This window comes from Talpa europaea, assembly GCF_964194135.1.
Source record: "Talpa europaea genome assembly, chromosome: 10".
Lineage (NCBI taxonomy): Eukaryota > Metazoa > Chordata > Mammalia > Eulipotyphla > Talpidae > Talpa > Talpa europaea.
Window position 1 is genome coordinate 75,991,716 of NC_140077.1, and position 23,986 is coordinate 76,015,701.

General features: G+C 53.2%; 1 protein-coding gene across 7 annotated transcripts in view; it reads right to left on the reverse strand.

Annotated features, from left to right (window-relative positions):
• Window positions 1–23,986, reverse strand: part of NAV1 (neuron navigator 1) — a gene marked incomplete at both ends in the record, with an annotated part of 168,655 nt that overhangs the window by 83,674 nt on the left and 60,995 nt on the right. For all 7 annotated transcript variants that reach the window (XM_084244935.1, XM_084244934.1, XM_084244933.1 and 4 more), the window contains 2 exons: window positions 1,150–1,515; window positions 5,658–5,760. In XM_084244935.1, the coding sequence (XP_084101061.1) occupies window positions 1,150–1,515; window positions 5,658–5,760 (469 nt within the window). The remainder of the gene's footprint in view (window positions 1–1,149; window positions 1,516–5,657; window positions 5,761–23,986) is intronic.

Genomic DNA, 23,986 nt, shown 5'->3' on the forward strand with positions numbered 1-23,986 from the left:
CAGCCCCAGCTCCAGGCTGGCGGATCTGAGTGTGAGGTCGGGCGGGCCCCTGGGATTTAACAGGCAGTAAACAACCCCATTTATGCGTCAGTTGTTTTGTTCCAGAGCAGCTGGACAGGCCTTGACCAGATCCCTCCAAGCTTATCCCCAAGGGTGGAGAACAGTGGATGGCCTGGAACGCAGATCTTGGTCTTTCTGAGAAGGGGCACTTTCAATTCTCTTGAAATTTGAGTTTCAGTGAGGAAAGGTGGTCTTTAGGGGGAGGGTAGGGATATTGCTGTGTGGCCCCTTGGGGCCTCCCAGCAAGACAAGAAGAAAAATTGAAGTAGCAGTAAGCTGAGAGATGTCCCAAAGAAGCTTCCAGAACTATTGCAGCTCTTTGGCCCCGGGCCTGGAGCAGTTGGCCAGGCACTTAAGCCCCTCACACTGCCTTTTCCTGTCCTGTCCCGTCAGTTCCCAGACTGTCAAGTTGCCCTGTCAACTGCAGGAGATAATGAGGAGATGAATGTGGCAGTTAGTAGACCGGGACTGAGACTAAGAAGCTGCATTATTATTGGCAGATGGTTTGCTGAGGAAGAAGCCTGAAGAGAAACTGAGGGCCCGGGAGAGAAGGGGTTTGAAAGGGGACAAAGGACTGGGGAACTCCAGAGAAGGAAGGAGAGCTAACACTCCTGCTCTCTGTTTCAGTGGCGCTTTCACCTAGGTGCTCTCATTGCCTCTTCTTAGCAGCCCCGTGAGGTAGATGGATACAGGGAAGCAGATGAGGTTCCCCAAGGTCTGCAGGGAGTTAGCAGAAGAGCTGGGACTAAACATCCACCCCTCCTGCCAACCTTGTGAGGGCAAAGGACCAAGCGGAGGGCGGGCATACTAGGACAGGCAGCCACCGAGACCAGTGAGAGGGAGGCACGCACCCCCACCCACCAATCAGCTCCTCAGGTGTCGGCCCCACGCACTATGCCAAAGCCTAGAATATTCCCTATCAAAGATCAAGGTCTACACCAACTTGTGCAACTCAGGCTAGTCAGTCGCAGCTCACCAAACGCACACCCCTGTTGTGAGCTCCACCCCATGTTTAGGAACTCCATCCCACTGGGCTTTCCGCTGTCCCGCTACCCCCTTGACCCAGCTGTCCGCGGGGACAGCCCTTACCCCGTAGTGATGTCGTCGTCCTCAGTCATGGTCTTGCCCATGAGGTCGCTGTCGCTCATGTAGCCGGACTTGAGGTCCACCTCGTCCGAGTCCAGGGACTCGACCAGCTCCAGGCGGGAGATGTGGCTGAGCTTGCTGGGGCTGCGCATGGGCATGGTGTGCGAGTAGTGAGCACGCTCCCCATGCATGTACCAGGCCGGTGGCCCCTCTGAGCGGCAGCTGCCCCCCACCGAGGGCGCGTCCCCCGCCTGCAGCCGCGGGCTGGACTGGCCATAGCGCCAGGAGAGCGGCGAGGAGCGGTTGGAGAGGCTGGAGACGCTGCGTGGGTTGGCATCGTCGCTGTCATAGCAGGTCATCTCCAGGGAGCTGGGCAGGGGGAGCAGAGGGCCTCGATTACTCCCTGGTGTAGCTTCTGGTCCACTCACGCCGCACCCCAGTAATGCCTGCCTCCCCGGTGGTCTCCCTCTGTTCAGCTTCACCTACAGGGGATCTTCCTTGTGTATGTTACCTGTTGTATCTCAGGACATCCCAGGAAAGTGATTTTAAGTGTTGTGCAAGCAATCAAGTATTAAGAGTGTAGATTTTGTACTATAGCCTGGGTTTGAGCCCTTTTAAATCTGCCATTTATTAATAAGTGAGTCAGAAGGAAGTAATCAACCTTGCTAAGCCCCCCCCCCCATCTGTAAAATGAGGGATAACAGCATAATAGCTAGTTCACAGAATCATGCATGTAAGGACCCAACACTGTGCCTGGCAGGTAAAAGGTGCTTAATACATGGGAAGGGGCCGAAGGGACCTGCAGGCCGGGCGGGAGAGACCAAGCCTGAAACACCTTGGTCATTCAATTTGTTCATGGTGTGTGTCCATCACCTTTTTTCTGTTAGTGTGCCGAGGGCTAGTTTGTTCCCAAACCACAGATAGAAAAATCTGGAGCAGGGTATTTAGGGGACAGGAAAAGCTTTAGGAACTTAAGATGTGTGGCAGATTCCTAGGTAAGTCTAGTCCCAGCCAAAGGCCTACAAATCAGGGGAAACAGCAGAACTTCTGCTTTTTTGCTGGACAGAGAAGAGGTCATGGGGAAATGCACAGGGCGGTGAATGCACAGTGTCCTGGGCCCCAAGTCTCAGGCCCTCCTCCACCAGGCCCAGGAGGCATACTTGGGTTAGTGCTAGAAGGCCTGAGCCCCTGGGGTGGGGGCAGCAGAGGGAAAGTACAGTTGGGATCTACTTGGAGAGGCTGCCTGGATTCTGCTGAGACAGAAACTGATGACCCCATCCAGTCTAGCAGTGGTGCCAGCCCAAGTGAACCAAAGGTAAGGGTCTCAGGGGTTTGGCCTAACTGAAGCCGAACAGGGTTGAGTAATAAGACGGGGGCTGAGGGCCAAGAAAGCTGGGCGGCGAAGGCAATCTAAGGCTGCACATGAGTTACACAAAGTTACACAAGCAAAGGAAACGTCACTGTGAACACATCCATGTCCAAGTCACTTTGGGGGCTGGGCGGGGGGAGTGGGGCATTGATTTTTCTGTTCTTGTTTTTGTACATTTCCTTGAAAAAAAGCAAATCCTCCACAATTGTCTCTACCTGAAAGAACTGCATTTTATAGTTTGATTAACAGAACTAGAGGGGGCTGAATGACGCCGGACCCCAAGCCGTGGGCAGTGGCAGCAGAAGTCCTAGGGGTCGTTGGGGGGAGCCCTGGCTGGGCGGGACACTTGGTGACTGCTGCTCCGACCCTTAAGAGCAGAGGGCCTTCCAACCTGTTTCACAATATCCTCTCCCCTGGGCTCTCCTTCGTGACCTGCTGCAATTTGTCCTGCACCATCTTATTTCAGTTTCTAATTACTGCGGACCTCAGAGAGAATGGGATTTCCCTGCAGGCTCCCCCTTGATCACCATTTTGCACCGGGCCTGACTTGCAGTTGTTGCAAATCAACAGGCGCAAACCCATGACAGAGGTGCTGAGTTGAAGGGCAGGGGAGTTCTCGCGATAGACTCAGTACAGGGCCTCATGCAGCAGGGGCTTAATCAAAGCAAGTTGCCCGTGGCAATGAGAAGAAGAGCAGAAGAGGACAGTGCTGGCCAGGGTGGCAGGACAATGGAGAGCTCCGGGACAGCGGCTTTGTAGTATACACCATGGTAATAAAATTAGTGTGGTGTGTGGGCTGTGTCAGTACCCAGATCCCTCGCTTCTATTCCTGGTCTGCCTCCTGTTCGCTCCCTGCGCTATTTCATTGCTCTTTTCATCCTGAAACACATCTCTAAGTTGGTGGGGATGGGGTCTACTCAGAGCTTCGGTTCTTGGCTTCAGTTCCTATGTTCAGCCCTTCGTTCCTGCCTCTCTCTGGGGAGGACATTTTTGGGGTGTGGGGAGCAGTGGGCCTGGAGCAGAGGGAGGACAGAGTTTCATTTCCTCTCCAGTTCCAGCCCCCTGACCCAGACTCTCCTTGCTGGGGAAACAAGCCAGTAGAAATAGAGGAAGTAGGACAGGAATAAAAATTTCTGAAAAGGAACTGGATCTAGACTTAGGCATTAAGTTCCAGAGTGAAAATAACCTTGCTGGATGCCCTCATTGGGCCACCTGGATAATGCCTGTGGTTGTTCTGAGGATCGGTGCCCAGCACTGTACCTGGCACACAATCGGTACAGGCGTTAAGCTTGCTGGATGCAGCTAACTAGCCTTACTATCCTGGGTACTCCTGGGTGACCCCAGCCTCAAATGTTCCTTCTCTGTACTGGAGGGATGGGGGATATATATATCCTGTCTACTCCCAGGGCTGTGGGGTGGGCTGATTGATGGGAAACTCTTTAAAAACTAAAAGAGCCATAAAAAAAATCAGGGAGTTGTTTTGGCTCTCAAAGTGTGGAACAGGAGTAACATAAACCAAAGGCTATGAGAGGAAGTGGCTCTGGGGCCACAGTAAACAGAAAAGTCAGCTTCGGGGCTTGGTTCCTTTCCCATAAAGGGAGACAGAAGCCAGAGGCCTGAGGTTCTCCACCCCCAATGCGGCTCAGCTCAACACACAAGGCTTCAAGCACAAGATAGAAGCCAGAGGTCAGGGCTTCCCCACGTCAAGCAGAAAGCAAATAGCACTGTTGGGGTCACAGTGTCTGCTTAACTCAGGGTGGGGGCTCTGGCCGCTCAGGGCCATGGCACCAGGAGGCTGGGCTACGGCTTCTGCTCTTCCCATGTGGGTGAGTCACCTGGGGTGTGACCCTCTGGGCACTTTCTGCCTTCTTTGGCCTGGGGCTAGCAGGTGATTGGGTGCTGAGCGCTGTTCCAACAACTTCCCAGGAGCCGGGAGGAGGAGGTGAGATTTCATTCTTTGGGTCCCTGGGATAATGAGTCAGCTGAGCCAGACCCCTGTCCAAAGTGGGTTCCGGCTTAGGGCTTGGAGACAGAAGTAAAGGCGCCAGGTCCCAGGGAGCAAAGGGCTGAGTATGGAAAGTGGAGGATGGGAAGGAGCTGGGAAGGAGCAGAGGAGGAGGCAGACGGAAGGGCTGAGCAGGAGGAGCCCTGGAGTCAAGAGAGCCTCTCACCGGCAGCACCTCAAGCACAGCACTGCATGCCCAGCACGGACTAGGGATCGGAAGATAGTGAGTTCTCTGGCACTAGAGGCCTGAGAGGCTAGTCTGGACAGCCGTGGCCACCTTGCTGAGTTGAGGAGATTGCTGTCCCCAAAGCCTGTGTCTCAACTTCGCTCTCATTTTCCAGCCCCAGGAGGTGGGGCGGAGCCCGTTTCCAGCCCAGTGGGAGAGGCTGACTAGCCTTCTCTCAGCCTTGAGGCTCCACACGCCCGTGATTTCCCAATCCTGGCTAGCTGCTCCCTCTCGCTCTACCCCCTGAGTGGAGCCCGGCCCTCTGTCCCCCCTGGAACTGACAGCATGAGCTCATCTGGGCAGCCCGAGGAGCCAGTGGGGAAATTCTGAGTCAGAGCAGAGGCTGTGTCCAGGACGCCACTCAGGAGAGGTGCCGTGCCCCATGCAGCTGGAGGCTGCAAGGTCTCTGCAAGGGGTGGGGTGCGCCCATGTGGCATGGAATCTGGGTGACACAGTGTGAGCCCTGCTGAGCTCTCAGGCCTCCTTATGAGGCCTGAAGAGATAAGAGGGAAAGTAACTAGCAGAAGTGTGAGAGGATCCTGGGTGTTGGGAAGGGCACAGATCCTGGAATCCCAGAGTGATGGAAACTTCAAAACAGGAGAGGCGCTCACTTAGCAAATCCTTGACAAATGAGGTTGACCGCTAAGAATCACAGGAGATAGCATGGCTGCCCATCCCCCACTCTGGTGGTGTTCAAACTCACTCACTTTAATGAAATCCAATGCTCACGCCCAAGCAGACACCCTACAAAGTCAGGCTTCTTTTTTGTACATGGCCCTCCCTACTCTGGTGGCTCTGTGGCTTCTGACTCTCCCTGCATGCCGTGGGCCTCCCAGCTGACCTGTGATGTCTGGCAGAGGTCAGGCGGGTCCAGCCTCCAGAATAGGAGAGAGAAGGCTGCTCCCACTCACCTGTGAGTCACCTGGGACCCTCGAAGGCTGGACATGGTCTCTTCCAGGTTCTGTCGAAGATCTAAAACATTCTGCACCGTCCTCTTTCTCTGGGACTCTGGGTCTGAGAGGGAGAAAAGGAAGATTGGATGAGTGAAGAAAACTTATTGCTGAGAGGTAGGGGGTCAGGAAAGTGGAGGTAGACCATGTCTCCAGGAGGTCAGGCCTGAGGACACGCCGCTCACCTGCCTCTCAGGTCCTCCTAAAGGCCTTGGACACAGGTTCTTTTTTTTTTTTTAAAGATTGATTTATTTATGCATACAAGAGCTGGGGTACAGGCCAGAGGTGCAGGGGGTGAGAGAATTCATCAGAGACAGAATGGAGAACTGACTGAAATACACTGCTGAGGGGAGCAGCGGGTGAGACAGGAGAGGTTCTGCTGCGCCATGTGGGTTGCTCCCTGGCCAGCCGGGGATCGAACTTGTGCTGCAGAGGCCATGGATTGCTTCATAGTGCGGTGCTTAACATCTTGTACCACCAGGGAGGCCCTGGACACAAGTTCTTGAACCTTTTCTGGAGTCTCAAACCTGAAAGGCGGCCACAGTGTGGGCCTTCAGTGCTCTGCTTCCTCCCAGGCCCTCTGAGTACACTCCTCTTCCCTGGCTTCACCATGGGGACACCCTGCTTTTCACAGAGTTCCCATGATTGAGAATAGCTGGAACATATTCTGCCTGAAGCAGCATCTCCAGCAATGTGCTGGGAAATGTTTAACAACTGGCTCTTGGGGCAGGGCCACCCCAATATGTAGTGTTTGCCAATTTCAGTGGTGTGAATACCTCTGCCATGGCTGCTTTGAAGCTGCCGACCTGAATGCACTGACCATGAAGTTAGAAGGAGATGTTAGTGATTGGCTCTGGGGAGCCACTACAAGCCACAAGGCAAGGCATACCCTACTTCCATAGTCCTGACTGGGAAATATCTGGAGTTGGGGAGTATCTGGACCATGGGGTTCAGGGGACATAGCTCAGATAGTCTCCAAAAGGTGAGGCTGGTAGGAGGTAGAGGGATGAGCAGGCGTTTTCAAGACATTTCACCTGGCCTTGGTGTCTAAGTAGCTTAGTAGGATGAGAATCTACAACAGCAAACAAATTCATCCCATCACCTTTCTGGAGTGAAAATGAAGGGCACTTGAGCTGAAATCAAGAAATTCTGTGAACTTTCTCCTTCCATCAATCCAGCCAATGAGTCTTTTTCAAACATACCTCGTGCCAGGTGGCATGGTAGGCCCTGAAGGCCTGGCCTTGACTTTGGGATCCAAAGCCCTTAATGGCATCAACTCCCCCCACACTCCACCCTGAAGGACAATCTACGGGAGAGAGTGAGGGAAGGACAGAAAGGTGCCAATAAAGCCGAACCTGCATCGATTCTGACCCACAAGGCTACAGCCCTTTCCTTACATCCCCCAAATCTTCAGCCTCCTGTGCTGAAAGTCAAACTACCCACCTGGACCCAGACCTGCCCCCCACCCCAGCACCTGCCCGAATCAGAATGAGAGGATCTCTCACCCCCAGAAACAAGAATGTTTCTGAATCATTTTCCCTAAGATTAAGTGCAGGCCGCTGGAGGCTGGGTAGGGTGGGCAGGGAGCCAGGCAGCGCCACCTTTTCCAGAAGCTTTAAAGCACCTTTACTGAGAACTGGTGCCACACCCAGGCCCAGTCACTACTCTTTCCCCTTCCTGGGGGCGCTGGTAGGAGACTGGTGATGGTGATGAGAGGCACTTCGTGGTCAGCATGATGGATCCAGGTCTCGATGCTGGTGGAAAGAAGGGACAAATGGCAACCTCTGGGCCAGGCTGGCGTCACTTCTATGGCTGCTAATGTCTATTTACCCTGGCAAGTGTCACCTTATAAGCAGCTCCATGGCTTGGCAGGGAACTCAGGCAGGATCAGAAAATGTAAATATATGTTGTTAAAGCTCAGTTCTAAAATGCCTATGTGGGGACTGGGAACACAGTGCCAAGATATGGGTTTCGGGGCCAGGGCATTGCTTGCCCAAGTTTGGCAGAGATGAGAGAAAGGCAGGCACGGCAACAGGGCTGTGTGATCCAAAGAAGGTCACTAAGAGATCCTGTGCCAACCCTTTTCAGCCATCATCTAGTTGAAACCTTACATTTATGAGAAATTTGTTATATCGTCCGATTTTACAGATGAGAAAACTAAGACTCAGAGAGATGCAGCAAATTGCCCCAGGTCACATGCCTAACATGCAGCACAGAGCAGAGTTGAGGCCAGAAAGAAACTCCTGTTTCTTTCGATATATCACAGGGCATCTCTGGACCACTAGCATCAAGCATAGCAGTGGCAAATAGTAGGTGCTCAATGAACATTTCAAGAAGGAATGCGTGCTACCTTAATTTTTAAAATACATTGAAAAAAGAAAGCATAGATGCATGTCCCACTGGGAAGATGCTCCTTTTATTTTTATTTTAAAGATTTATTTATTTATTTATACAAGCACTGGGTACAGTCAGAAGCGCAGGAGGGTGAGAGAATTCACCAGAGCCAGAGCAGAGAGCGGAGAGCAGAGCAGGCAGACTGACGAAGTACACTGCTGAGGGGAGCAGCAGGCGGCAGCAGAGGTCTGAGTGCCATGTGGGACCCTCACCCGGTGGCCGGGAATCGAACCAGCGCTGCAGAGGCTGCGCTGCGGGCAGCATCGCAACCCAGCGCTCAACTGCTGCGCCACTGGGGAGGCCCAGAGGTTCCTTTTATTAGGGAAAATTATTTGACTCACAGAGGCCAGCATCACAAGGGTCACTCTGTTCCCTAAGACTTCACGGGTGCAGAGGAGGGCTGTGGGAACTTAGATCTTAATGCTCCAGTAGTGACAGAAAAAAACACTTTCCCACTTGTCAATGTATTGATCACAGTGCCCTCTTTCCCCCACAGACCCTGGCCCTAGCCCCCGACCCCATTTCCATGTCACCAGAGTTGATGAGAACACCCCAAAGTCTCCTAGACTTGCCAAGAATTAGTCACAGAGCCCTTGGAAGTGAGTCAGTCCAAACCAATAACTGGCAAGCTGGGCGTCTAGATATCTACAGGGTGGGGGTGACAAGCAGTAGGGTGGGGGTGACAGGAACATCTGCAGCAGCTACCCCCTAAAGGGAAGTGAGACAGCGCTTGACTTGCCGGGGGACCAGCATCTGCTGTCTGCTCTTAGGCTTGGATGAGTCCTTGGAGCCTGTACCCGACATCTCCCTTGGTGCCCCAGCAGTGTCCTCTGGTGGTCATCTTGAGCATGCCACCTGCAAAAGAGACTCCTGGGAAGTCTGACTCTGGTCTACATTCATCAGTGACACACACATTCTTGGGCATGCAGCAGAAGCCCCAGAATGAGAGGACTGGCATGCATGTAAAGGGAAGGTCTCCTGAGCTCAAGAAGCTTAGATGCTTTGCCCAGACTGGAAGGCAATTTGACATTCACATGATCCTGGAAGAGCTCATGAGGTTGTCCTAGGCTGTCACCCCAAGGCTTTTCCTGCAAATGGAGCAACTGGGAGGATGTATGCAGTTTGGACTCAGAAGAGAGCAAGAGTCTCCCAATGCAGCCATTACCACGGCAACTCACAGAAACCACAAACAGCAGCATCCTCCCAGCATGCACTGTGGCACTGCAGGATAGGGTGGTGTTTCTTTCCATGTCTTACACAAGACCACAGAAGGCACCCCAAGGATGAAGGACTAAGATCTGGGCCAAGGACTGGTGAGCAAATAAACCTGACCCATAGGTGCACACACAGACTAATGCAATTGATGCCATTTACTGAATGTGTACCAGGTGCCAGATGTGACACTAGGTGCTTCCTACGCTTGCGTGAGTCCCAAGTCCCAGTGGTTGCTTCCACTACAATACTCTGCCTTGAGAAGCATGTGTGTTCCAGATATACGCAGCTGCGTGGTCCAGCCAGGAGCCTGTGGACACCCACAAACTCAGTCATGTTGACACAGCTCTGCAGCCCTGCGGACACATGCATGCAGAGAATTAGTGGCCATATCTCCCATGACAGGTGAAGAAGGAAAAAAACTAAATCAACGCAGAGGGGGAGTTTATCATTCCCTGGAGGAGGGATGACCAGAGTGCACTGGCACGATGGTGGCAAAGGTTCCTTCTAGCTACACCAATGTCAGAAAGAGAACGGGTTCCCTTAGGAGGACAAGACTTGCTACCCAAGAGACTGAGACATGGGGCAGGAGCTGACAGTGTGGTGTAGGAGCAAGAACACAGTTCAGATCCTGAGTTCAGATCCTGCCACTGTCCTTTCGTGACTGGTTTGACCTTGAACAAGCCACCTCGCCCTGTTGCTGACGTCTCTTCTATAAAATGCCGAGAATAGTGGCACCCACCTGGTAGGACTGCCATGAGGATTAAAGAGCTAGTTCACATCAAGTGCTTAGGCACACAGTATGTGCTCTATAGATGGTAGCACTATTGGTCTGAAGGCACAAAGAGGTGGCTGAACCAGGGGTGCACCCTTGGATGGGGCTGGTGCTGACTCCTTGGCTCTTTTTTTGCAGGTAGATGGTGCTGTGCCCGCAGGTGGACCCCATTCTCCTCTGGCACCTCACTCTTCCTGGGGGAGGCCCCCATTCTTGGAGACAGGGGATGGATGAAGGTATCCAAACCTTGTCCCTGTGTCATCAGGTCCGACTGGTCTGCCCCCCACCAGAGTGACATTCTAGCTTCAATCCTGTTCACTTGGGACCAGTTGATGCCTTGGGCCATGCTGGGCCTTGGGCTTTCCCTGCCGTCAGTCTACAATCTGATGTAGTCATGACTGGACCTCCAGCAGAGGGTTATGATCCCGGCAGATTTTGGGCCTTGCGGGTAGGAAGGAGGAGCTCCAAGTCAGCAGTCACATTTCCCCAAGTTCTGTACAATTTTAATTATTAGCTGACAATTAAGTAAATGGCAATAACTGCTGTTGAAATCTTAATTACTTCCACCAATGTTTCAGAGCCCACATTAGCAGCTGAGCCCAGGGCACAGGCCACAAGGGCTGCTTTCACATCTGACTTCTACACCTGCTTTTGTGAGTGGCTTTTGTGAGTGCCCAGCGGGAGGTGAGTCAAGAGGAAGAATGTCTTCAAGTCATGGCAATTCAGGGCTTGAGAGAGTCCATTTCTAGATGAGGGGAAACAACACACCACTCAGACCAGAGAGGGGATAGGTTTGCCCAGAGTCACCCAGGGGGGCAGGGCGGGGCAGGGCACCAGGACACTGTCTCCTGGTTTCATGTTGTAGGTCAGGGTGAGACACTGTGAGCTGTATCACCAGACGGGCCAGAAGGTCAGGCAACCCTGTGGGATGGCATGGGAATAGATCCACTTGGAAATCCAGACTAGACTAAATGATCCAGAAGAGCATGTGCACACGTGCACACACATACACAAACACAAAGACACAGACAGATATTCCCAACAACTCTCAAAAAATCTCTCCTGACTCTGCTAAATCCCAAGGGCAGAGTCCAAGTCTTCTGTAAGTTCTAAAATTTGTGACATTTTGAGCTCAGTACACCCAGGTCAAATACCATTATAATAAAAGCCATTTCAACACAAATATCTAACAACCTCGCCCACAGGCTGCTTTCTCCCAATAATATTCAGTACAGTAACCACAAAGGCCCTTGGAGTTTGCCCACATCACAACCAGGATTTGCTGATGATCGGTCTGTTTCTAGTCAAGCAAACGTCTTTGGGAGTCGGGACCATTTTTTCTCCCTCTCCTCTGCTCAAGTCCATCCCGCTCCTCTGCAGGCCAACTCAGTGCACCCCTTGTTCTTCCGATCCCTTCCAGGCTCTAGCACTGCTCAGAATCTGGCAGGGCCTGGGAGTGGGGCTCCACACAGCCAGCAGCCTTGCACTGAATGGGCTCCCCACTTGAGTCTTCAAAGGCTCAGTGTGGCTGGGGTGAAGGGGTGCAGAGGACCCTCATGCACTCTCCCTTGCCCTCAGCTACTCATTCCTACAGCAGCTCTATCTCCCCTCTCACCACCCTTTCTCTCACCATCTGAGGGCCTCACAACCTAAGGCCCCAGGGGCCTTAGAAAGAAAATTGGTGGGTCTCCATGCAAGAGGCACCCCACTTCCATGAAGAGTGCAGGTAGAGGACTATTTATTCTGTTACTAATCCTATCATTTCACTCCTTGCCCCCCCTCCGCCCCTACAAGTCACAATATTGCCAGAGGTGGCTGTCACAGAACCCCGCAGTGAATCACTTGCTTCTAGTTGTTGCGAGCTCCTGCTCCCCAGAGGAGCTCCTGGGGGTTTTCATCTTTGCCCTGGAGAATCCTGAACCCTTTCAACTACAGCGAGGCTGAGTGGCGCCCACAGTCCAGGAGCTGTCTGACTGTTGCTGTGTGGGGACAAATGCCTAGAAAAAGACTGAAAGAAATAATGTGTTGGCCACGTGGCCAGGAAAGGGGAAAAAGAAGTTGAAGCAAAATTGGGCTGGAGAGGGGGCCATGCATGGTCCCCTCTGGTCTGCAGTTCCCAGGCAGGGATCTTTCCAGATCACCTACAATTTTGACTCTGAGTGAGAGAGACGGCATGGGTTAGAGACCCTCTTGATGAGTCTCCACCGGGCCCAGAGGAAGTGGAAGGCACAGGGTGTGTGGAAGGAAGGCAGTTTGGGGCAGGCAGAGGGGACCAGCTTGTTTTTCCCCAAGGACACCCACTAATGAGCTATAGGGCCTTGAGTAAATTACTGCTCTTCCTTACCTATAAAATAAAGAAGGTGGGGCAGGGAACACCCTAAGGGCCCTAATCATCTCTGGTAGTCTGGTCCTATGGTTTTGTGGTTGGATGAAGTCTGAATAAACATCCTTCTCCCACAGTGCAGGTACAAGGGTGTCACCCCCAGAGGCTAGGCCTCAGCATGTTGGAGAGAGGGACCGGGAATCTGCATTTTTGCAAACTCCCAATCTGGGTGATGTGATACAGAGGCTCACATTCTAAGATCCTCACATCTGCCAGAAGAGGACAGAGATCACAAAATGAGCTGGACTCCTGGTGCCAGGTTGCTGGGCAGTGTATCAGGGACTTCAGACCAAGTCTACTCCCTGGGCACGAATTCATGGTGTGTTCACTGGGAAGGTCCACTCCTCACCTCCAGGCTTGGTCTAAGAGGTGCGCCCCCACCCCTGTTCCCCAGAGAATGCCAGGCCCAGTTCAGCGCCTGTCAGGGTCTCTGGGGCTTGCTGCTGAGAAAAGCCACAAGGGGGCACTGCCGGTCCTCAGACTGCGGGGGCCTTGCTGCTGCGGCAGTGCTGTTAAGGGCAGTTATCTCTCAGCCTGGGGAGCAGCCACCCAAAGGGTCTCTTTCCCTCTATATTGTTAGTACAACTCCTTTCCACCCAGGCACTGCAGGATTTGCATTCTTGGCCACCCCGGGTCTCAGTGCCGAGGTTGTCTTATCATCCTTGGAAAAGAGTCAAGAGTTGGTAGTACCTACTCTGGGGACCCTGCAGCTCCTGGGAAAAGGAGCAGCACCTGGATTCTGCGGCTGCTGGGGACAAGCCAACCAGCCCTGGGCATGAGGGGGCTCCACTTGGCAACCTCGGATTTGCAGCCAGTTTTCAGAGACTACACTGGCCTTTCCACTCCAATGCCTGCAGGTGATGTGCTGCCTGTGGGGAGAAAGTAAGGGACTGACCTCACAACCTGAGGCCTCCGCCCACTGCTCCACAATGTTCCTGGGGAGATTCATCCCCTGGCTCTTTCTGGGGTGTAAGAGGAAAAAGTGAGGAGGCACCTCCATGCCGATGGGTGCAGCTCATAACCAACTTGATGGCAGAAGGTGGAGCTTTCCAGACTCTACCCCCTGAGCAGAAGTTGGTGGGAAAAGGGTGCAGAGCTGGGGCTTTTGGCAACTAAACTGTTGGTGAATGGGGTGTCTGTGGAGAAGCCACCAGCTTGCCACCTGTGGCTTTGGCTTGGACCTTGGTGTCTGCACAGCGGACGCGAGCTAGGGTAGGACAGCAGCATCTGGCCATGTGCCAGCCTGTAAATTCTCTCTGTGGTCCCTCTTTTCACTCCTTGTGTAAATAAATCCTGTTATTGTTTCACACCGTGTCTGATTTTGGGTCATGTCCTGCATTCTTAAGTCTGTGGGTGAGGACCCAACAATTGGGTCAAACTGTCCCTGGGGTGTGTCCTGTTTCAGGGGGAGTGTGGTGGCATCTCTGCCGTAAGGAAGGGCAGGAAGTGAGCCCAAGGGCAGCCCCACTTGGCTAGCTGGGTCAGCCCAGCTGTAGCAGCAAGTGCAGCCTTTGGAAGGGAGCTTGGAAAGTAAGCATTAAAGCTCTAGGGAAAGGGATCCACAACTCACTCCTGCATCTCCAACACCAGTTTATCACCTCAAGAAATGGCTTGTTGAGTCAATTAGGGGTCCATTGGGAGGACTGTGGGACCAGGAAAAGAGTCGTTAATCCTGTCTACTTCTCCCATCCCATTTCCCTCTGAGTATTTAAGTTATTGGATCACAGAGAAGATTCTAGAACATTTTCAGTGCCCAGTCTTGTCTCATTTAAAGACTTAGACTCTAGGATCAACCTGCAGTGTAGGCCTCCTACAGAAACTGGCTTGCCAGCCTCAGCCCAGGGAAGTGGTCCCAGTTCCCAGGTAGGCTCTGCCTCTCCTGCCTGGTGACCTCAAGTTTTACTAGAAATGCTTTTTACTCCCAGCGAGGCCCATACTCTTCCTATGATGGCCTGCTCCCATGAAGTCATGCTGCTGGGAGCTGGGAATGGTTGTTATAGCAACAATTTACACTGCAGAGCGAACCATCTGCAGGCAGTGTTGGGGGAGGGGAGAGGGCCTGGGAGGGGCTGGGGAGCTGGGCCCAGGTGTGGGCCCTGGAAGAGGGTCCTGGGGGATTTCTGGTTGTGAAACCAGTAGTATTATTAGCATTGGCTGACTCTCCTAGCGCTGTGTGCCAGGCATTCTTCCCGGATGTGTGCTGTATGTGTGCGAGACCATCTAATTTCTAGGACAACCCTTTGAAGTAGTTCGGTTAGTTGTCCCATTTGACATTTGAGAAATCTGAAGCCCAGCAATGTTAAGTAAGCAGCTAAGGTAATTCAGCAGTAAATGGTAAAGCCAGATAGTCTGCCTCAAGAAACACTTAGTCCACCAAATGGACAGTGATAAAATGCACATGCCACATACATTTGCTCTTTTAAAGTGTACAATGCATGATTCTTAGTACATTTGCAAAGTTGTATGACCATCAGCACTATCTAATTCCAGAATATTTTTGTCACTTCCCCCCAAGAAACTCCATACCCATAGCAGTCATGTCCCATCCTCCCCTTGCCTTAACTCCTGGCAACCACCAGTCTACCTTCCATCTCTATAAATTTGCCTATCTTGAATGTGAACTAAATGTAATCACAAATGTGGGGTCTTTGTGACTGGTTTCTTTCACTTAGCATAATTTTTTTTTGCATTTTTCTATTTATTTTAGCTTAGAAGAACTGGGGGTATAGGCCAGAGGTGCAGGGGGTGAGAGACAGAATGGGGAGCAGAATAGGCTGATTGACTGAAATACACTGTTTTTTTTTTAAGATGTATTTATTTATTTATACAAGCACTGTGTACAGTCAGAAGCGCGGGAGGGTGAGAGAATTCACCAGAGCCAGAGCGGGGAGTAGAATAGGCAGGACAGAAGCACACTGCTGAGGGGAGCAGTGGGTGCGGCAGGAGAGGTCTGTGCGCCATGTGGGACCCTTGCTGGTGGCTGGGGGTCGAACTGGTGAACCGGCGCTGCAGAGGCTGCGGGCAGTTTCGCAGCCCAGTGTGCAACCACTGCGCTACAGGGGAGGCCTGAAATATACTGTTAAGGGGAGCAGTGGGTGAAACAGGGGAGGTCTGCTGCACCATGTAGTCTAACTCCCTGGCTGGGGACTGAACTCATGGTGGTGAGCCTTCACAGTGGTAGTGCTGAGAGTTAACCTCTAGGCCACCAGAAAGGCCCCCACTTGGCATAATATTTTCAAAGCTCATTCAGGTTGTATCACGTATCACTACCTCATTCCTTTTCATAGCTGAATACTATTCCACTGTGTGGATATACCACATTTTCTTTTTCCATTCATCATTTGATGGACATTTAGGTCTTTTCCACTTTTTGCCTATTATGAATAATGCTGCTGTGAACATTCATCAACAAATTTTATGAACATGTATCTTCATTGGATTGATACCTGGAAGTGTAAGTCTGGGTCATATGGTAACTCTGTTTAACAGTTTGAGGAGCTGCCAGGCTCTTTCCACCGTAGCTGTATCATTTCACATTTCCACCAGCAGCATGTGGTCTCTCCACCTCCTCACCAACACTTGTTACTTTTTTTTATTATAACCATTCTAATGGGGGTGAAGTGGTATGTCACTCTAGATTTAATTTCATTTCCCTGATGACTGATGATGTTGAGCATCTTTTAAACTTAAATTCATTAAATTCAAATAAACATTGGAATTCAGTTGCTCAGCTGCACTAGCCACATCTCAAGTGCTCCACAGCCATGTCATCACACTAGCTGGTAACCACTGGGGCTCAGATGAGAACATTTACCACCTGAGAGACCCGAGGGCCCTACTGGATTGCACCACACTGCCCCAGGGGTGGGTCTGTGCTAACACTACTGGCCTTTTTTTTTTTTTTTTAATAGAAGCATGGTTTTTTTTAAATTTATTTTATTTATTTGTTTGTTTGTTTGTTTTGTTTATACATGCACTGGGTACAGTCAGAAGCGCGGGAGGGTGAGAGAATTCACCAGAGCCAGAGGGGAGAGCAGAGCAGGCAGAAGGACCGAAGTACACTGCTGAGGGGAGCAGCAGGCGGCAGGAGAGGTCTGTGCGCCATGCGGGACCCTCCTCCAGTGGCCGGGGAGCAGCCGGGGATCAAACCGGTGCCACGGAGGCCGCGGGCAGCTTCCCAACCCAGCACTCAACCGCTGCGCCACCGGGGAGGCCCTGGCCTTGTTTTTTTTAAGATTTATTTTATTTATTTACCATATAAGAACTGGGGGGGCAGAACAGGCAGATTTACTGAAATACACTGCTAAGGGGAGCAGCGGGCAAGACAGGAGAGGTCTGCTGCGCCATGTGGGTCAGCTCCCTCGCCGGCTGGGGTTCGAACTCGTACTGCAGTGGCTGCTGATAATTTGATAGCTCTGAGACTTATCCCCTGTGCCACCAAGAAGGCCAACTACTAGCCTTTTCTGTTAGGCATTTGCCTGTGGGGTGCTTTCAGATCCAGTAACATTCAAATCTGGCCCCCTTGAGAAAGCGCACCTGTAATCCATGGCCATGACGCTGAGGCCCAGTCTGGCCCAAGCCCAGGGCGGGCTTGGTTCCAGAACACTGTAATCAAGTGAGCAGGGCAGCACAGCGAGTCACGCAACTTTTTTGGTTTCTAGAGGCATGTAAGGGTTACACTGACACTGTAGTGCAGTCTCTTGTGTGCACATGAGCATTATGTCTAAGAAACGAAGCACATCACTTAATTGAATGTGACCCAGAAACAGGAAGGGAGCACATGCTGGTGGGGAATATGGCACTGACAGACTCACTGCCACACACCTTCAGTTTGTAAGAGACAAGGTATCTGGGAAGCGCAGTAAAACACAGTGTGTTTTAATCCAGTGGCAGGCACATCCAGCAGCCATGTTGAGGGGAGCTGCGGTGAGGGCAGCTTTGGGTAGGGTGCTTTGTCGTCTAGCTCTACCCACACCACACACTCACACGTGCCTGTCCAGACCCCACCCCACACCTGCCCCTAAATGCTATCACTTCATTTCCTAGGGACTGCAGCGGCCAGGTGACCACTGGGAAGCGGCCACTCTTGCTGGGGGCCTGGCCCTGTCATGCTCCTGCCTGCAGGGCCCCAGGGCCGCTTCCTTACTGCAGTGTTCGAGCGAGGCCTTTGCTTTCTGCTCTGTGCATGCACCGCCTGGCACTGGAAGCGGCTGTACTCCAGCGAGGGGTCGTGTCCCATGCGTAGTGGCCTCTGAACATCCATCAACCCCTAGAAATCCTGGCTTCCACCTCAGACTCCAAGATGGGTGCCTGCCTTCTTGGAGCGGAGTGAGGTTGGCACTGCAGCTGAGTCAGGCAGCTCTGGTTGGGGACTGACTAGGGAGCAAGCGTGACCCTGGTGACAGGGCACTGAGTGCCCAGCTCAGGAAAGGTGCCTCCCGCAGCAACTGAAAAAGGGCCGTCTCTGCACATGAAGCGTGGGAGGCCACGGGCACAAGCCAGCTCACCATTACCTAGCTAGGTGTGTGAGCAAGGCCTCTGGGCCTCAGTGCTCTCACCTGTGAGATGGGACAACACAAAACTCTCGGAGCTGTTGTTCAGACTTCATGTCTCTGCCCCCTGGACTGTGACCCCAGAGAGGGCAGAGAACTGTGGTGTCCTACCCAGCACCTCAGTACAGCGATGCACCACCCACTGTTTAAAAGTAGCACAATAGAAAGAGGGTGTGGCATCTGGGTGGTAGTGGGACATGGTGGGAGACAAAGGTGGGGGGGGACTGGCAGCAGGCCTGGGGCATGTGTCTGTATAGATGGCCCTGCTATCGCCTGGGAGAGGGTGGTCATTATGCTGTTTTTGTTAATACAAAAATCAGAGCTGGCGTGAGCCTCAGAGGTCATTTTAGAAATGGAGAAACTGAGGCCCAATGGAGACGCAGCAAATGGGTCACAGTGACACAGGCTGCTGGTCTCAGGTCCGGCTGGGGGATAGAGGAGGTGGAGGCTGAGTTTTAAGGAGGATTCCAAGGGAGAAAGCCTGGGGCGGAGTATGGCGAAGCAGGGCTCCTTTGGAGGAAGAGGCCCCTCTGCCTTAGAGGCTGCACACACCTCCCTCCCCCCAGCCAGCTCTGCCTGCCTGGCATCTGCTTCTCATCAAAGTGCTGTCGTGAGCCCTGCCTGGCTACCTCCCTGGGGCATTCCCATTTCTGGAGAGGCCTTCTGTGTCAGCGAGCACCTCGACCCTCTGCTGGCCGCCGCTGGGGATCCTCCAGCCCAGCCCATCTGCCACCCATACGTTCCCACCTCCACCTCTACCTACCAAAAGGATGGGGCTGAGACAAAAGCCTAGGCACACCTCCCCTGCCCCCCAGAGCTTGGACACAAACTTAAACAAGAAGAAGCGAGGATAGCTTTAAAGATGAGCTCGATCCCTGGCCAGGGAACTGACCCACATGGTGCAGCAGATCTCTCTTGTCTCACCCACTGCTCCCCTCAGCAGTGCCTCTTCTGTCCCCTACTCAGTATCTGGTGAGTCCTCTCATCCCCTACACCTCTGGCCTGCACTCCAGCTCTTGTATGCATAAATAAATAAATCTTTTAAAAAAAAAAGACCTGCAATTAAGAAGGTAGAGGAATCCTACGATGAAACAGAATAAGGTTTGCTGAGGAGATATTAGAAATCTTGCAATGCTCTTGAAGCAGAAAAGGGAAAGGAAACAGTTTTTCTTAGTGTTCCCATGTGCTAAGCATGGTCCCTGAATGATAGTCTGTCCCATTTTACAGATGTTGGGTTCAGAGAGGCCAAGTAACAGCTTGTATGAGTGGTACACTGGGAATCGAACCCAAGCCTGGCTCTGAAACCCATGCTTTTCCAGAAATGATTCTGAAGGACAGTAGAGCAGGACATCAGGAGGTCCTTTCTGACTGACATGCTGAAACTGGCCTCCGTACAGATCGCAGGGGGAGGCCTGTCCTCCACTCTGCCGAATGAATGAGATACAGGATTGCCAGGAGACAGGGGAGTAACGGGCCATGGGCCAGCCCAGCCTTTCTCTACCTCCACGGCTCAGGGCCGCCAGCCAGTCAGGCCTCACTGGCAGTCACAGGGCCTGCCCCCACTTCCTCGAGGGAGTCCTTTCTCCTCTCTGGGCTTTGTCCCAGCCCTGGAACCTGCAAATCTTCTGGCCTTGGAAGAACCTTCCTAGAGTGTCTGGCAGGCAGGTTGTGTGGCCTGCTGGCCCAGACCCATGGCCGTGCTGAGCTGCCTGATCAGATCACGCCGAATGTGCCTCTTCCTTTTCCAATTCCAATGCAGGAGCCTGGGAACCAGCGGTGGCCAAGAGAAAGTTTCAGCCCCACCCCCTCCTCTTGTTCCCCCTCCTTCATGGGTAACATGTGTGGGACGGAGGCTCCCACCCCACCTCTCCTGACCCAATCCTGCCCCCACGAGCTGGCTTCTCACTGGAGGAGTCAAGGGGATCTCTGCACATCTGGAAGTTTCCCACACATCTGGAAAGGGGCCCCCACATCTGGAAGGGAAGGGCCTTCAGAGCTCCAGCAGCCTTGAGCCCCAGTAACAGCATCTTCTGGTGTTGGGAACATCTTGTTCAGCCTTTCTGGGCCTCAGTTTCTCCTTCTGAGAAGGAAAATCCATCCCATTTCCACGCTTCTCAGAATGAAAGGAGGTGAGAGAGAGAAAAGGGGTAGAGGAGAAAGGACCCGAGAAGCTCATGTAGTGGGTTAGCTTCTCCAGAGCTGCAGCCTGAGCGCCTGCCCGGTGGGCTGGCCAGGTGGGGCAAGCCGGAGCTGCCCTGGAGAGCCTTGGACCCATGTCAAAGGGAGCCCCAGGGGTCAGGAAGAGACAGGAGAGGTGGTCACACAAGCCTACCAGGGCCTGCATATGCCCACAGTGGCCTTGGACACCAAGCAGCTGAGGGTCTGGCCACCTTGTAAATGGCACCAACTTGCCAGGAAAAAAAATCTAACCTGAGGGGCCTCCCCGGTGGCGCAGCGGTTGAGCGCTGGGTTGCGAAGCTGCCCGCGGCCTCTGCGGCGCCAATTCGATCCCCGGCTGCTCCCCGGCCACCAGGAGGGTCCCACATGGCGCGCAGACCTCTCCTGCCGCCCGCTGCTCCCCTCAGCAGTGTACCTCGGTCCTTCTGCCTGCTCTGCTCCCCGCTCTGGCTCTGGTGAATTCTCTCACCCTCCCGCACTTCTGACTGTACCCAGTGCTTGTATGAATAAATAAAATGTTTTTAAAAAAAAAAAAAAATCTCCCCTGAGAGATTTCCAGGTCTGCCCAACTGCAGGCCACATCTGAGCTCAGTGACAACACAATCTTCTAGCCCCACTCTCCCTGGCTGGGTAATGTGCCTGGTTCTTAGAAGAACCTGGCATTCCTTCTTTTTGGTGGGCCCTTTAAAGCAAGGGCAGTGATTGGTGAGAGGGAAAGAACCCCTTCGGTGTGCTGAATGAGGTCCAGCCTGGGCCAGGACACGCACAGGCCTCGGAAAGCACAGCTGAGGCTTCTGTTGGAAGCCTGGGGCCTGGAAGGCACTGCTCGGGGATGGCATGGACAGACCAGATGTGCTTGGCCCTTCCCCCTCCTTTCTATAGCATCAGGCCAGCACAGGGGCCTGAGCCTGGAAGAGATGGAGCTGGGGGTAAATTTAGAGCTGGGACAAAGCTAGATTCAGAAGAAGGTTCTCCAGAGGAGAGAGTGGACGAGAAAAATGAGCTTCCATACTTGGAAACACATAGGCCCCTTGGGAGAACTGACCTTATCTGTCCTTCCACCTACAAGCAAGGAGACAAACTAACATTTATTAGCTACCTACTGTGTGCCAGGCACTTTCACATTCCTAGTGGGGTTAAGCCTTAATAGTCCTGGGGCAGGTGTTAGGATAGCTTGTTTGGCAGAGACCGATAAGCAGACTGTTCTAGGTCTCAGCTGCAAAATAAGCAGGGGCCGGATAGAACCAGCTTCTCTCACTCCCCCCAGCCCCCCATCCTTATGCAAGGCTCTGTGGGCTCTGCTTCCCTGCCTCTACAGATTGTCAATGAAAAAGCAACCTAACCACACAGAAACAGGGACCCCGAGCAATTTCAGCTTCCATTGATCAGCTGCTAGTATTTGTGAACAGCACGTGCCTGTTGTTAGGGGTGTGCAGCCGACGGCCCAGGAGGCCACCATCCCCAGGCTGGTCCATGGTCTGGCTCACCCCCTCCCCTCAGTCCCCCCACCTGGTCTTGCAGCAGGGCTGGAGGTCCAAGCTGCATTCTCCCTGCAAACAATCCCTAGCCCATCTTGGGGCAAGAGGCCCCAGCAGCTGGTGACCCCTGTCCCCACCCTCCCTGGGGTCATCTATCTTTAATAAGGGAGAGGGGGCACCCTGGGCTCAGGAGGGACAGGAGAAGAGGGAATGCGCCTAGCCCCTGCTCCAGTCAGCACTCGTTTCTTTCTCCCTCAAAGGACAAAGGGAGTCCCGTGGTCAAGGTTTCCTGGCCATCACTCCAGCTCTCATTAGGAGCAGCAGCTCCCCGATGTCCCCCAGTGATGAGTGGGCTGCAGCTCTCCTCCAGCACTGAGCTGCTCTGACAGGCAGTTGTCATGGGAACAACAGGCCAAGACTTCGCTTCTGGGGACGGTGGGGACAGAGGTGAGTGGAATTGATGGAATTGATGTCTGTGCATGTCCCCTCCCCCACTGGGAGCCAAACTAGGGGATACCCGAGGCAGAGAATTTTGCACAGGAGTGCCAAGTCCTGGCTGGAGGCTGGGAGATGGCTCAGGTGGCTTCAGACAGGCCCTTCCCCCATCCCTTGGCTCCTGGGGTGTCAGCCACACCACCTTGGGCCTCTGCTGGGAGCGATTTCAGGGTCTGTCGGATGATATTCTATCTAGTCTTTCGAGGCCCTCTGTTATAAATGTCCCACAATTTCCCTGTTCCTTCCACTCATCCAGGCTGGTCTCACCTGCCTCCCAAGATCACACTTTTGCTTGCTTCATCGCCCCTACTGTGCCCTTCTACTCCTGCCTCAATGTCCCCGTCCAGCTGTACGTGCCTCGGCCACCTCAGTGATCACTTCTTCAGCTCTGGAACACTGAATGTCAGAGCCACTCAGTCCAGGAGCACATGGGATCTGTGTAGTAACAACTCCTGTCTTGTCTGGTCTTGTCTCCCCACTATGTAACCCTTCATGTACCCCACTTCCATCCCTGCCCTGGGCAGCACAGAGCAGATGAGTGACAGCAAGAGGCCTTGTCCCCTAAGAAGTGCAGACTTGCCTTGAGCCTGCCCCCCATTTCACACTCCCACCCAGCCCACCACGCCTCTTTACACATCTCTCTGCCTCCAGGGCGTGGACCACATGTTATCCATCCTTGAATGCCGCTGAGCACCTGGCAGAGGGCCTGGGATGTGGCAGGCCCTCAAAACACGGCTGCTACATAAACACATCCCCTGGACAGGGAGTCAGGTGGTAACCCCAACCCCATCACCTGCACACCTGTCCTGCCCTGGGGCTCTCAGGTTCACAGATGGCACAGGGAGTTGCCTCGTGTTCCCACCTGCCACCCACCAGTCTCTCCTCTCCCTGCAATCCCTTCCACCCCAGTTTCCCAACCAACTGTCTCAGCTCTTTCCTCTGCCTCGAAAACACCAGCAGCGACTCTGCCAGGTTCTCCCAATTCCGAGTGTCTGGCTGGACTCCCCAGAGGCAGGGGCCCATCTTTCTGTGCTCTATCTCTGCAGATGCCTGATGCAGGGCTCTGCCTCAGATCCAACCTACAGGTAGCCCTGGGGACGGCTGCTCCTATGTCCCCCGTGAGCACCTGGCTTGGCCCGTCACACACGGGCTTTATCTTCCTCCCTGACATCTCGGCCTCAGTTCTCTCTTGTCAGATACAAATCAAAGGAAAACGGCTCCCCTGACACCATAAATGCTTTTAATGGAGATGAGGAGTTTGCTGTAAAGATTTCCTTGCATTTTGTAGACTATTACAAACTCTGATTACCAGGGAGTCAGCGTGGTTTTCCTGGACGGGCAGACGTCCATATTTTACTGGACATACAACTCTTTAACACAAATGCAGAAACGGCAATAATGCTTTACCCGCCCAGACGCCTGGAGCTGGAGCCGTCTGTCATCTCACTCCAGAGCCCAGCTCCCCAAAGGGGTCCTAGAAAGCCCCACTCAACCAGTCCTGGGAGGCCTCCCCCAAGCAGCTCCTCTGGACCCCCAGGCACACCCTGCCACCCCACACGACAATCACAGGAACACAGCATTCATGGGAACAGAGACATAGCAGACACTCCCCACGCTGTACCTGCTGCCCGGCTGCTGGCCGCTGTCCTATTGACAGGCAGGGGCCCTGCTGTGTCCACTGCTCTGTGTCCAGTGCACAGACACAGGCTCCTTAAGTTCTGTGAGCAGAGAAATGAGTGGTGAGAAGGCAGGGGGAGAGAAGATGTGGCCATGAGCAGCTCCCTGGCCAAGAAGCCACGAGGTGGGTAGAGGGGAGGGGGTAG